General features: G+C 31.8%; 1 protein-coding gene across 13 annotated transcripts in view; it reads right to left on the bottom strand.

The window, feature by feature from the left end:
• Positions 1-2,360: 2,360 nt before the first annotated feature.
• LOC126883019 (sortilin-related receptor-like) overlaps positions 2,361-16,406 on the bottom strand; it is a 339,261-nt gene continuing 325,215 nt past the window's right edge. For all 13 annotated transcript variants that reach the window (XM_050648189.1, XM_050648193.1, XM_050648192.1 and 10 more), the window contains one exon: positions 2,361-15,663. In XM_050648189.1, coding sequence (XP_050504146.1) covers positions 15,154-15,663 — 510 coding nt within the window. In that variant the 3' untranslated portion in view covers positions 2,361-15,153. The remainder of the gene's footprint in view (positions 15,664-16,406) is intronic.

Raw genomic sequence — 16,406 nt, 5'->3', positions numbered from 1 at the left:
TGTAATCGAATGAACTATCTTTTAGTAAAGTCGTCCCAGGAACGCAACTCACCAATATTGGCAATATCATTTTAAAGTCTTCTACTTTAAAATGTATAATACATGCCTGAATTGCTGATATAAATGAGTCAGATTAAATAAATTATTAGAAGAATTTTTTACTAAGCAACAACATTTTTGTTTATTTAGTATTATTTTGTATTTTGACAACGACACCCGACTTGGGCGTCGAAACGTTAATAAATTCATTTTTTTGATAAAATTGTAGCTTATTTCCCATTTAAAATAGTTCATTATAGTAAAGAATGACGGTACAGAGCCTAATTAAATTTGAGAAACATGTTAATATGTTGAAATTACTCTATAATCAAATAAAATATTACAAAAATGAGTCTGTACTGCCATTAAGAAGAACAAAAAAAATTCATTTTCTTCAAATAAACTTTTTTATCCCATGCCTATATATTTTGTGTCACATTGGAATTACTATAATCGATTATCTATAACAAGAAATCGAACTTGACTGACTTAGCAACATTTAGCACTTCTTCTTCTTCTTCTTCGGCACTACAGCCAAAATTGAGCCTTGGCCTCCTTTATTTTTTGCCTCCACCCTTGTTTGTTTGTGGCTGCTCTTCTCCATACACTTCTAAAAGTGCTATTTGTTACTATGTTTTCCCAGTGCTTTCTTGGTGCTCCAAGTGGTCTCTTTCCCTGCATTCTAGTATTCAGTGCATTTTTGGTAGTCTATCCTCTCCCATTCTTATCACATGTCTAGCCAATTGCAATCTTTGTATTCTAATGAAGTCTGACAGGGGTGTTTCCTTATAAAGTTGATAGACCTCGTTTTTTTATCGACTTCTGAAGATTCCGTTTTCCCTCACAGGTCTACTATTAATTTTCTGTACAGTGGAACCCCGATAAGTCAGCCTCCGATAACCCAGAAGTCTGGCTAACCCGGACCGATTTTCATCAGACAAAACAAACATTTTTTCACTTTGACCGAGTTTTTTACCAAGAACTAAACAATGCTGTATACAACTGTATGTAATTTAGATGTATTGTGCATATGTATTTCATGTTTTTGCAATTAAAATGTGTATTTGTTTATTATTTATATGTATTTTATTAATTTTTACCATATTCTCCGGCTAACCCGGATTTTACGTTTCATGTTTCTTTGGTGTGCGGCTTGCGTTAGAAAACCGGAGGCTATAGTTGGTTTTTAATTTCAGTGATTAAATATTTAGTGGGAAATAAGCCAAAATTAAATTGAAAAAATAACTTTATTAACGTTTCGAAGCCCAAATCGGGTTTCGTTGTCAAAATACAAAATATGTTTACTATGGAATCTCTAACGCGAGAATTTTACTGTCATCGTTGCATTTGTTTGTCTTTTTAAAGACAGATCACATGCTATGATTTTTTTTTGTGACGGATATTCTTGAGTTGGGATTGATTTCATGTAATCGAATGAACTATCTTTTAGTAAAGTCGTCCCAGGAACGCAACTCATAAATATTGGCGATATCATTTTAAAGTCTTCTACTTTAAAATGTATAATATACATCTGAATTGCCAATATAAATGAGTCAGATTAAATAAATTATTAGAAGAATTTTTTTACTTAGCAACAACATTTTTGTTTATTTTAATAGTATTTTTTATTTTGACAACGAAACCCGATTTGGGCTTCGAAACGTTAATAAAATTATTTTTTCAATTTAATTGTGGCTTATTTCCCACTAAATATTTAATCATAAAAATTCCACAAGGGAATAGCTTCAGAACAACTTTAATTTCAGTATTTTATAAACGCTAGGCTAGTCCACAGGGTGATGCGAACTTTGAGAAAAAAATACAGTTTGATTCGTACACTCGGTCTACAATGACAGTTTACCTGTCTAGCAACAATAATATTACAGCGATATTGTTGTTGAATAAGGCTATAACATATTAAAAAATCACGTTTTTTAATAACCTGTGCCTTTATAGGCTGTAGTATATCAGTCTTTGAATTCATAGCGTACCTACGGATGTTATTCTTAAAATTAGTATAACAATTTCTCTTCAGTTACCTAATGGAAATATGTCCATCTGAGAGCCAAGCGAGCCAGCACTTTCACTTCAATGTGAGAGATCTAGGTAATGTTGGAGTGATGACCAGGAAACAAAAATATTAACGTAGTAGTTTAAAATCAAGATGGATCTGCGATTTAAATCAGAATACTGTTTGTTGTCTATAATCGACTTATGGATAAGAAGTACGTGGATATGAAGGCTTGCGGCTCGGAGTTATTCACTCCAACGTAAAAGCGTTTTCAGTGCTTAAAAAGCCGGTGTATAATAAACAAGATTAGTATGCTGTTTGGCACATTTTATTGAACAATACATATATAATTATAAAGAGGTTAGAACCTTTTAGTTAAGGCCAAAATGTTGCTAAAACCTATATTAAAACATAAAGAGTATCAAATAATTGTTATCATTTCACCTCATTTAGAGATCAAAACTATTAGTCACGTCAGCCTTTTTTAGTATTAATTTCAGTTCATTCAATAGAAAAAATATTCTTAATATTAATTATTAAGTTTGCTGACGGTTTATTGCAGAAAAAATGTTGCAAAATATTATATTGGTGACGTATCTGTAGATCGGCTGCAGTCTGCACAATTTTTCAGTTCAGCATATTTGTTTTAAACTGCCATTTATTTTTTTTATTGCATATGCAGTACGGCATAAGTTGCTATTCGCGGTGTGCAAGTACTTGGAAGGGAATTGAGAAATGATCGTGCGCGAATAGCGGAGAAATATTTCAACTTTCTTAAATAATTCATATTGTCAATTGAAATTGTCAAATTGACGTACATTTCATATCTACTGTCATTTAAGAAGAAAAATTATATGTTGCTCCACAATATTGATATAATATGCAATTATTATATAAAGGTAAATTTAATTAATTGTATTTTGCTTGCAGTACTGCATTTTAATAACTAATTTTATTTACTACATACAATTGTTTACGTTTTAATAACATAACCTGAATCTTACTTTGTCTTCTTATTATTTTTTTGGACTATGGCCTTGACAATTATCCAGTAACCAGGACTAATATAATTGGCCAATATAATTAAAAGTGCGAATAAAGTTGCAGAGCGTAGAAATAGGTGTCGCTTTGCCGAACTTGCACGGTCCCAATATATTTTTTTATTTATTACAAATGTGAATATTCGTCTCACTATGTAGTAGTTAGTAAATTATCTTCAAACCATCATGACGATGTGGGAACGCTTTCCAAGATCAACCTGATCAATGGATGGTAATCAGTATATCGCCGCCCAGAGCAACAGTAGGATATGTAAAAAATGACTTTTGTGATATTCATGTCAATAAGTTATTCGAAATAAACCCTTCTGTTGACTGTAACACTAAGATAAATAAAAAGGGAAATACTTTTTTCATAATGTTACATATATCCTTGTTTAGCTTAATTCCCTTTAACCCAAATTCTATAATGTAACACTAAGACAACATACATATCATACTGTTATATTTTGTCGTTTATCCATTTTGGTCACAAACATTAATGCAACATTAAGTTATATAATATAGTTAGATAATATAGTTACATATGATATAATCTAGATGAAGATAGGTAATTTAGAAGAAAACACAGGAAAAAGTTAAGTTAAATTACTGATTATTTAGCGATAGTGTCAATACCATGATAAATTCCCCTTTAGAAATTTCACACGGATTTAACTGATTTAAGGAAATGCAATAAGCTTTTACTTTCACAACTTTCAGCATCCGCTATTACCAAGATAGTCCAAGTAATAAAGCTTAAAATGGGACCAAACCTCGCAATTTTTACAGAATGGATAGATTTGCTTGAAAATTTGAAAATAAGTAGTAGATATACCAAGGATCAAAATCTATATGATGCCGAAAGGCGCTTTTACCATGGGGGTGGTTGCCACCCCATGCCGTGGGTGGAAATTTTTTATTATATTTTGACCGCAAAAGTTGGTAAAAACGTTCATTCTAAGCAAAGAACGTACTATACATTTTTTTGATAAAATTAATAGTTTTCGATTTATTCGCTATCGAAAGTGTTAGTTTTATTCGAAAAAATCAATGTTTTTAATCAGTTTTCTGCAAATAACTCAAAAAGTTTTCGTTTTATCAAAACAACTTAGCTTAAAAAAATGTACCTTGTGAAAAAATCAACAAAACCGTTTTTTTTTATTTTCTGTTAGACCAATAGTAATCGAGCTATACTTTATTATATGTTAGGTCTTCTTCGTCAAATGCTAAATATTGTAATATCAAAGTCAAAAGACGGGAAAATTATGCATTTTTCGTGGATAAAATGTTTAAACTAATTTGAAGTATTTAAAAATATATATCTCCAGAAATACAAAACAAGTCTTTAGCTCAAAAATTAAGTGGCTTATAATGAAAATAATGTCAGTCCCTATTTTTTTTTTCAGTGAAATAGTTATTGGAAGCAGAAGCAAACCCCTTATCACCACCCTAATGAAAATTAATCATTGAACTTATTTGGTCTTCTTTATTTATTATTAATAGGTTCTAGAAGTTTAACCGGTTTAGAATCATTAGTTTAAAAAAAAATGAAGTCAAAAGCGAATAACGAATTTTTGGAGTTTGGTAAAAAATTAACTTTTCTTCAGAATAGAAAGATTAGCATCATAGATACGAAAAAATGTTTAAATATAAAATTATAGCTTATCTAATTCCAACGAACTGGTTTTGCAAAAATTTTTTTTACGGTAAAAATTGAGTGAGCTATTGACAATTAAAACTGGTAATAACATGCAAAAACCACCTTTACCAACCCTATCAAAGTCACCACTTTCTACGACTGATGATTTTAAAAGGATTTAATACTAATAGCCTTACAGCCCTTATAAAAATCTACAAAATTCTTTTTTACCAAATTTCTAAGATAAAAACTAAAAAGGTTACGGTTAAAAAATCAATATATTTTTTTGAAAAAAAAAAGGAGAAATCCAATTGGAAGCATAATAATGTAAGTTAGCGGTGTTTTTAGTCATTGGCCTTATCCATTCTTCTTTACTTGTGTATTATTAATATATTCTAGAAGTTTGACTGGCTTAGAATGATTAGTTTTTAAAAAAAATTGGAGTTAAAATCAAATAACGACTTTTTGTAGTTTGGTAAAAAATGCCATTTTCTTCAGAATAGAAAGATTAGCATCAGATATACGAAAAAATGTTTTAATATGGCACTGTAGGTTATTTAACTCCCAAGAACTAGGTTTCAAAAAATTTTTTCTACGGCAAAAATTGAGTGAATTTTAAATGAGTATATATCGAAAAACATTGATTTTTCTATATAAAACTAACACTTTCGATAGCGAATAAATCGAAAACTATTACATTTTATCAAAAAAATGTATGGAACGTTGTTTGCTTAGAATAAACGTTTTTACCAACTATTGCGGTCAAAATATAATCAAAAATTTCCACCCCCGACATGGGGTGGCAGCCACCCCCATCGTAAAAGCGCCTTTCGGCATCATATAGATTTTGATCCTTGGACTATCCACTACGTATTCTCAAATTTTCAAGAAAATCGATCCATTCTGAAAAATTGCGAGGTGAAAAGCTTCGGTTCCTGGATTAAAACTGATTCTGATCATTTTTTCATTTTATTTTGTTTATTATCTTTATTGTCAAACTGTTATTTTAAATTATTTTAAAATAAGTATGTTCAAATTTTAAACAAAACTTCAGAAATTCTATATAAGTTTAACAAAAATTTACGGATATCGTTAAAAAACAGATTATCTTGTAAGACAACAGTACGACAAGTAACTTGGTTTCCAATTATTTGTCACTTTTTATGAATTAATAAAAATTGATGTGTGACGCCCGTGAAGCTAGATGGTCAAACAAAATTCCATGTAAATCTATTCAAATATAAAAAAGTTATTAAGTACTGAAATTTCGTAAAATTTTCAATTGCGTTTTTCTTACGCACATATCCTACTGTTGCCATGTAGTTATTGCTGAATTGCGAATATGTCTTTGTTCCTGCTTTTGACCTGCTTGCGGTTACATTATCTTCAGTAATCTTAAAACATTAAAATTACTGAACAGTCCACCTTACTTCAAATATTATAATTTAATGCTTGTCTTTCTGTGCTGGTCATTTATTTTCGGAACTTGTCATATTTAGTAACCTTTTTAAGAGCCAACTCAAGATTTTCGTTTAAATTTTCTATATTAATTGGGACCACAGGATTCGACAAATATTACAGATTTAACCATTTAAAAACACCTGGAATAAAAATTGATAACACTTACTTGATAATAAATTTTAGATAATAGTTTTAATTCGTTTTTATTGGTCAAATTATAAACCTTATTCCCAAAAACGTAACAAACAAAATTGTAATCATTGCTAATTATGTCCAAGATGGAAAATAAAACTGGAAACTTACATTGTAGATCAATTTTGGTTCATATACTATACCAATCGAACCACCATTTTAAATCCATAAACAAAGATAAAAATAGCACATATAAAGTCAGCCAAAAAATAAAATATATTTAGTAAAACTGTTTTAACAATTTTTTTCAGAGATGCCCAGGCTTTCGATAGAGTATGGCACTCTGGACTGCTCTTTAAATTAAAAAAATACTCTTTCGAGTAACTACTACCTCATATTCAGATCATATCTATCAAATAGAAGCTTCTCCGTTAGACATGGTAGCGCTGAATCCATCATTTGTACCATCGAATCGGGGGTCCCAAAAGGCAGCGTTTTGGGTCCACTACTTTTCCTGTTTTTCACAGCGGATTTGCCAGAAACACACAATACTACAATTGTATCATTTGCAGATGACGTAGCTGCATTATCAACTAGTGAGAATCCAGTAGATGCCTCTTCTCACCTCCAAACCCACCTAAACCTGCTCGCAGAATGGTACATTCAATGGAGAGTTAAAATCAATGAAAGAAAGTCAGTACAAGTAACATTTACCACCCGCCGGGAAATCTGCCATCCACTCACACTTAACAATACACACATCCCCGTCAGCACAGAAGTGAAATACCTTGGATTGCATATCGACCAAAGGCTAACATGGAATGAACACATCCAAATGAAACGCAGGCAGTTGGATCTCTAGTTCAGACAAATGTTAGTCCAAGAGGCAACGCTGAAAAATCTCTTTGAATTTACTAAAGCTAGATTTTTCACAGTTGATTACTATGATTGTGTAGAGAAATATACTGCGGTCGGTCAAGCGAAACGTAGAACAGGGGTTACTGAGAGGGTATCAAAGTTGCTTTTCTACGAAGGTAATTAAATCCATTTACTAAGGCGGAAAATCAGTACACACATTCTAAATTGAATATAAATAAAAGTTATTATAGTCGGTCAGCTGTATGACGGGACAGAGCCGGTTGGTCGGCCCCAGTGAATGTACAGGGTTATTCACTATACTTTGATCCCCTTGTAAACTGCTTTATTTACAGAATTAGAAAAAAATGTAAAATACCAAAGTTACTCGATTTTTAAATTATGATTTTTTGACATATATATTGTACTAGTGACGTCATCCATTTGGGCGTGATGACGTAATCGACTATTTTTTTTAAATGGGAATAGGGGTCGAGTGCTAGCTCATTTGAAAGGTTATTCAATTCCCTATTCAGTAATATAATCATTAACATGATTAATTATACAAGGTGCCCAAAAATGTTTTTTTATTAAATTAATTGTTTAATTAATAATTCAAAAAATTTTTTGGACACCCTGTACAAATAATGATCTTAATGTTTATAGTACTGTATAGAGAATTGAATAACCTTTCAAATGAGCTAGCACACGACCCCTATTCTCATCTAAAAAAATAGTCAACTACGTCATGACGCCCAGATGGATGACGTCACTAGTACGATATATATGTCAAAAAATCATAATTAAAAATCGAATAACTTTTGTATATTACATTTTTTTTCTAATTCTGTAAAAAAGCAGTTTACAAGGGGGTCAAAATATAGTGAATAACCCTGTACATTCATTGGGGCCGACCGACCGGCTCTGTCCCGTCATACAGCTGACCGACTATAATAACTTTTATTTATATTCAATTTAGAATGTGTGTACTGACTTTCAGCCTTAGTAAATGGATTTAATTACCTTCGTAGGAAAGCAACTTTGATACCCTCTCAGTAACCCCTGTTCTACGTTTCGCTTGACCGACCGCAGTATGTTTCTCTACACAATAACAGTAATCAACTGTGAAAAATTTAGCTTTAGTAAATTCAAAGAGATTTTTCAGCGCTGCCCCTCCGTCTATGTACTGGCTCCTTGGTAGGACATCCAAATTGTCATTAAATAACAAATTACTCCTATACAAAACCATAATGAAACCAATTTGGATGTACGGTATCCATCTCTGGGGATGCGCTAAATTAACACACATCACAACTATACAGCGATTTCAATCGAAAGTTCTTAGCTCAATTACTGGCGCACCCTGGTATGTCAGTAATCTCATAATTCACAATGATCTGAATATTCATTCATTCATTCACGTAAGGGACGAAATACAGCTGGCAGCGACCAACCATGAAAGTCGAACAAGACACTGATTGAACATCTCTACCAGAATGGACCAATAATTAGAAGACTCCAGCGATCGTGGCCACAAGATTTAACACAACAGTGAAATAAACCTTTAAGGCGAAGCATCATTGGATGCTCCTCCTTGCTTGCTTAAAAAGTTCATTCAAATTTACTTAAAACTCTTAAGAAGTTGACTGTAAATAAAAACTCATAAAAAAAAACAATTTTTTCGAAATGTCTGTATTGGACGAAAAAGGACGAGTGACAACATATCCATCGAGTCCTAAAAAAACGGTCCAGAGATTAGGAGTAAAATATACCAGTATGTAAGTGAGCTATAAATAAATTTTTGTATACAGTAAAAGCTCCTTATTCGCGCTTCCTTTATTCGCGTTTTCACTATTCGTGGATTAAAAAAATGCGACCCAATTTCCATATTCGCGGCCCAAGATTTCTTTATTCGCGGATCGAATTTTATAATATACCTAAATAAAAAACATTTGGTACCATCTGTCAATGAGTCAGCAAATCGACTAATAAAAAAATTAAATTGACCTTATTACAACTACACCTAGATTAAATTTCCAAAAGCTGTCGGCATCGGCAGTGCCTTTGAGGTAACCCGCTGTCGCCGTCATCGGTGTTTTTGAGACTGTAAACAAAGAGAATGTTTAAGTAAAATAAATTATGTATTACTCAAAACCTAGAGCATTAAATTCTGCCGCAATCACAGGTTCCATGCTTGGGCAAGAGCTGCATTTCGTGTTTATTATTTTATTTTTCCATTCGTTACAAAAATTGTAATTAAGTGACACGTCTCTTCCGATATCTTCCTAATTTATAATGTTGACTAAAAAAAATGAAAAACGGATTTCGATCCGAAAAAAATCATTTTATTACTTAAAGTGAAAATAGAAATGCTTGATCGTAAACATAAAAGAATCATTACAAGAAACCAGACACATTGAAATCATGCTGAAAAAAACTGTGGCCTGTTCGGAGTGCAGGAAATGAGGAAGAATCTGTGTTCAAATTTTAACTGCAAACATTGCCGAAATTGCGGGTGGAAGAGGACAAGATGGGTTCGAACAGTTACTATCAAGTGACGTTTAGGAGTTGCTTGAACCAGACTTAGAGGAAATGTTAAATTCACAACCCGTTGAAGAAGAGGCTTCAACAAGCACTCAAAACATGACATTTAATTTAAAAAATCTTAGTGAAGGTTTATAAATGGCAAATGAGCATTGTGATTTATTTATAAAAATTGATCCATTTATGGAACGAAGTCTTATTTTTAAGAGGCAAAATGCTAATGCCACTGCTGAATATCAGTCTGAATTGAAGCAATTTTTGAAAACTGCCAAGCAAGAGTTTACTAAATTCTTTAAACGATTGCCTAAAGCTGAAGATAATATGTAATTAATCAATCTGTATGGCCAAAACTTCAATTAAACTGATTTTTTTTTAGCTGTTTGCTTTTTTATTTCGTCACCTAAGAACGTATCCCATACAATCCCATATAAATGACCATTCCATATTCACGGTTTCCGTATTCGCGGCATATTTACGGAACGTATACCCCGCGAATAAAGAGCTTTTACTGTAATTAAATAAAAGAAGATTGTTAAAAACATTTTTAATTCTCAATTTTGCTACATTATATTGCTATAGGATCGACGAATAAGTATATCAACAAAAATGTCTACAATCTTTCTGGAAACCTTAAATAGAGTCAGTCTCTAATAATCATGAATAATCTATTTTATATACACAGACATGTTTCCATTACATCATTTCCATCGATATATTATAACTTATAAAAGTAAACTAATAACTAGACATCACATTTTCTTATTTCAAGATCCCGTAAAAATACTAATAATAGGAAATATTACTAGCGCAGCTCTGTATATGTACTGCCAGTAACTAAATAGAACCAAATAAAAATCATATTAAAACGTGTCTAAATTTAACTAACTAACTAAACACAGTTATACAATACACAGTTGTTAAGTTATACAATACAGAGATGCACCATTTAAACAAGTAACTTGTAAGAACACCTTGACCAGATAACGTAAAAAATTTAAGATAAAATGTTATACTGTACAGTTTTATAGACACCCTCTTGTGCTACATTCTTCTAGTATTTCGTATAGAAATGTTAATAGAATTAAAACAAGTATATAACAAAAAGTAGGACTAATAGTTGCACTCTTGATCATAGAAACATTGAAAATGTAGAAGAGTATGTGTACTTGGGGCATAAAATAAAGCAAGGGAAACAAAATTAAACTGCGGAAATTACAAGAAGAATAAGAATGGCATGGATAGCAAACGGCAAACTAAGCTTTACTACTAGGAAAATCACAAAAAACATGGATCGACAAAATTAAAGAAAAAGTAAGGAGAAACTGGAACCAGATACCTCAAAACAGAGGTTTATGTCTAGGAGTGAATCAGAAGAGGCTGCTAACCAAGATTACTTCTTAAGCGTTACGATTACTTCTTAAGAAGCGGAAAAAAGGCTGACAAATGGAGATTGGGGTTAGCTTTATTTTATTTTCGAAAAATTAATGAAATAAAATGTTAGCTTGAATGATTTGGAAGCGATTGTATGTACACAAAATTTATGTATTAACGATATATTTGCACACATTATTGACAATCTTAACTTACAAACCAGTAAAACCTTTCGATTAAAAACAGGTCTTTTAAGCCATTTAGATAATTAAGACAAAAATACTGAAGGCCGCCAAAAGTCATGAAGAAAATGAACAATACAAATAAAGAGAGATATGAAGAAAGTATGAAAATGATAAAAGTCACTAGGAGGAGAAAATTTATATGAGACAAAAGGACTAAAAGGGAAATTGAGTGAATCTTTCTGATAAAAAAGGACACTGGAGAAGAGCATTCAGGTCTTACATCAGAAAAAATAAGCGCACGTATACACTGTATTGCAGAGACCATGAGTGCAGTAGTGGAAATAATAATGTATCATATTGAGTGTCGCAAGTATTTGTAAACAGGTGCCTCCGAAAAAAAAGTATATTGGCCCAACATCATAACAAATCAAAAACTCTGGAAGAAAACAGAACAAGAGCCAATTGAAATTGCAATTAAAAGGGAAAAAATGGAATTGGCTGGGACACACCCTGAGGAAGGATAACGCAGACATAACAAAGAAAGCTCTAAAATGGACAGTAGCAGGACGAAGAAAACAAGGACAATTGAAGCTGACTACAAAAGTATGAGAAAGAGCTGGGGAGAGGTAGCAGCTAATAAAGGCCAGAGACAGAGTCCAATGGAGAAGCTTCGTGGATGCCCTATGGAGTAACAGGAAATAATATACAGTATGGTGCAAATGAAAGGAATAAATTCGATATTTCGTAAACCAGCGATTTTACAGAAAAATCCCGAAACCGGTTGATTTTTATTTTTAAATTATGATATTTTGGCATATTATTTATGTCATACTAGTGACTTCATCCATCTGGGTGTGATGACGTAATCGATGATTTTTTTAAATGGGAATAGGAGTCGTGTGCTAGCTCATTTGAAAGGTCATTCAATTATCTATTTAGTAATATAAACATTTATATAATTATTTGAACACGGTGTCCAACAAATTTTTTAAATTAAATTATCTGACAAAAAAATAAGAATGTATGTAATTTATTAAATTCAAAATACATTTTACTGTTGCCCAAAACAAAAAAAAAATGTTTATTTCACAAATGCACATTGCTTTTCGATTAAATTCAATGTTCATGCCAGCTCCCGCCAACCACTTGCATCTTGGAAGTTTGAACATTTAATTAAAACGACAAGCAATGTTTGTTTGTGATATAAACATTTTTTTCTGATTTCTGACAGCAATAAAATGTATTCTGACTTAAACAAATTACATAAATTTTATTTTTTTTTGTAAAAAAATTTAATTTGAAAAAATTTTTTGGACACCCTGTATAAATAATTATGTAAATGTTTACATTACTGAATAGAGAATTGAATAAACTTTCAAATCCGCTAGCACACGACCCCTTTTTTCATTTAAAAAATCATCGATTACGTCATCACGCCCAGATGGATGACGTCACTAGTATGACATATATGTCAAAATGTCATACTTTAAAAATAAAAATTGACCTGTTTCGGGATGTTTCCTTAAAGTTGCCGGTTTACGAAATAACGACGTTATTCCTTTCATTTGCACCATACTGTACATTGGGTGTCGAAAGTTCGACTGTACAGAAAGGATGTCAAAAGTTCGACGTAGCTAACCTAATGTAGTCCGGAAATTGTATGATTGACTTATATAATAATATCAATCTTAGTACTAACTCAATTTCTCTAGTTTCTTTTAAAATATATTCCATAACGTAATACCCCATTAGATAATATTGTTAATATAATATTGTTTTATGGTATTAAAACAGTAAAATATATCATGCATTGTATTAATCATAAAAAATTGTCAAGGTCTTACAAGTCATTAATTATATAATACATATATTTTTGGTAACTGAGCAACACATAAAATCACAAAAATCTTTTAAAAGTCGAATAAATGATTTTATTACCTTAACATATACATATTCCCAGAGTCAATATGCGTTTAGTAATGTTTAAATATTAACAAGTGACCTAAGAAATCTATTATTAGGTACTGTGTATCATCTATAAAATATAGCCGATCTATTCCAAATAATATTCCAAAAAGCAGTTCCCAAAGCGAATTAATAATCTGTATTAATTATTAAATGTACGTTTTTCAAAATAATTTAAGTGGAAATTTTGAAGGGTTTTGAGTCAATATGTAGCCATAGATAAAACATGGATCTCTTATTTCACCTTTAAGCCAGTAATTTATTATTCTAACTGAGAAATAAGTCACAATTTAACTTACAAAATGATTTTATTGACGTTTCGACTACTACATCGGACGTCGTTATCAAAATACAAAATATTACAGTAATATTGTGTATATTGATAACGACGTCCGAGGTGGAAGTCAATAAAATCATTTGTTAAGTTAAATTGTGGCTTATTTCCCAGTTAGAATATGTAATAAATTACGTAAATGCCACAAAGAAATGGCTTCAGAACAATTTTAAGCCAGTAGGGACACTAAAAAAAATTAAATGGAGAATAATTGCTTCAAATAAGGAGAAAACTGTGGATGATAAAGTGGTATTTATCGAAGATTGATAGATGATATACCATGGATGAAGCAATAAAAGATGGAATATGCAAGGAAGAAAAACCATAAAAATTATGAACGGGATTCTGTGGGACGAAAATATGTCCAAAGAAAACAAAAGAAGGGTATACCATACCATTATACGAAGCTAGGACAAATAATCCCGGACCAAAAATTTCCACAATTATCCCTGGACAAAAAATCCCCGGACAAATAACTCCCACAAATTTTTTTGGACAAAATATCCCCAAGAAATATTTGCTGCTGAAAGTTTTCCCAAAATTTTACCAAATTTCGAATTCCAATTCCATGCTGAAAACTTCAAATTGTACATGACGAAAGAGTGTGAGTTTTTTCAAAAATCGTGAAAGATATGGGGAATGAGCTAAGGCAGTGATCTTTTGACAGGCGCTTAACGCGCGTTTTGATAACGCGCGATTACAACTACATACATGCCAACGCGCATTTTAATAACCTAGAACGCGCGTTTTAATGACCTAAAACGCGCGTTAGCATGTGAACTGTTTTAGGTCATTAAAAGGCGCGTTGGCATGTGAACGGTCTTCAGTAAAATGTATGTAGTTGTACGCGCGTTATCAAAACGCGCGTAAAGCGCCTGTCATGAGAACGGAGCCTTAGCTCATTCCCCATACCTTCCACGATTTTTTAAAAAACTCACACTCTTTTGTCATGTAAAATTTGAAGGTTTCAGCAAGGAATTGGAATTCGAGATTTGGTAAAATTTCGGGAAAACTTTTAGAGAACTATTCGGCAGCAAATATTTCTTGGGGATTTTTGTCCGGAAATTTTTGTGGGGATATTTTGTCCAAAAATTTTTTGTCCAGGGATTATTTGTCCGGGCATTTTTTGTCCAGGGAGAATTTGTGGGGATTTTTGTCCGGACCCCCATTATACAAAGTATTGTCACATATGGTTCCGAAGATTGGCCACTAAAAGAGTTCTAATGAGGATATTCGCAGGTTAATTAAAAACACAATGATTGTTTGAATGAGAGAAGATTGGTTACCAAAGTAGATACTAGACTAGACACCACAGGAAAGACATAGAAGAGGTTATACCACGACAAGTTGGAAAAAAGGTATCGACGAATATATCGAAATGGAAGAAATGGGGCTAAATGTGGCAAAACAGAATACAATGGAGACTAGGAATCGAAAGACAACCAAATTTAATATCTGATAGACCGGTACTTCTAGAACCTTTATCGCAGTTAAAAACCCAATACACTTTATTATTAGTAAATCATTATAAGCAACTCATTAATATTTTCACATTAAGATTTCTTTAGAAAAATTTATTACGCTAGAACTAAGGGTTCGTCATCAGCAAATCCTCTAATATGAGGACTGTCATCTTCTTCTAAATTATTGTCGTCAAATGTGGCTGCTTCAGATCTGGTATCATAATGAGAGTTTGTAAAGCGCGTAAAGCTGTTCTGAATTTTCTTATTTCTTACAACGAGGAATGCAACAACGGCTAATAAAGCAATAATGACTAAAACGCTCGGCACAATGACAGCGGTCATATTTTGAGGAGCTTGCACATTGAGGTTTTCTAAACTGAGGCTATGCGACATTTGCGAGTTAAGACCTTTGGATGTTTTTATTCTTACAGCAAAAGTGTACATCTTAGCAGACGCGTTTGTGTATACAAATGGTGGCCCGTCCACAATAAACTTCTGCGCGCTGCTCTCGTTTAACTTATTACCGTCATGTACGAAGACTTCATATCGATACTTTCCGATATTCTGAGGCAAGTCTTCATCTTTCCAATCCACTACATAACTGCCATTATTTATTGCTCCCACCTGAAATTAAAAAAAATGTTTTAATATAAAATGACTGGCGGCTTAAGAGGCTACATCAGAGCGTCATCAATATTTTTTGAAAAATATGAAAAAAATACAAAAATAAAATATAAAAAAAATAAAAAAGAAATAAAGAAAAAATCACTAAGAGGTTTTAAACCTCCGAGGGGTTGACCCGGGTTGACATCTTGTCATAGTGACAAAAAAAAAACAAAAAAAAAATACAAAAAAATATTTTAAATAATTAACATTAATATTTTTATTTGTAAAATGTATACACTATGTGTTCTTGATAAACATTAAGTATAATATATTCATAATATTTATTAACATAGTATGTACATTAGCTGTAATGAGTAGGTAAAATAAGAAGTGTTGTAATATTATAATAATAACCATGTTTCACTGATTTTCAATATCTTTAATACATTTACTTTTGATTGAGACTGGCTGAATGACTATAGTCCAAACAAAAAAAAAAAAAAAAAACTTTCAACAGTGCGTCGGCAGTACGTGACACTTAACTAAATTTCAATAAATTGGAAAAGACTGTATTGTATTATGCATCATAGTATTTATATTCAAAAAACTGAAGAATTTTTAAGAAATAACAACTTTGATATTTTAGATAGAAGCCTTTTAAATAAATTAGTTACCAACTTAAAAGCTACCTTATCTAAACATAAAGATTTCCTTCTTTTACATAAGATGAAAGAAAAAACCTTCATTTTGTCAAATCCTCA

This window comes from Diabrotica virgifera, chromosome 4, assembly GCF_917563875.1.
Source record: "Diabrotica virgifera virgifera chromosome 4, PGI_DIABVI_V3a".
Classification (NCBI taxonomy): domain Eukaryota; kingdom Metazoa; phylum Arthropoda; class Insecta; order Coleoptera; family Chrysomelidae; genus Diabrotica; species Diabrotica virgifera.
The sequence above is the reverse complement of the archived record's forward strand: the minus strand, read 5'-3'. Positions and strand labels throughout refer to the sequence as shown.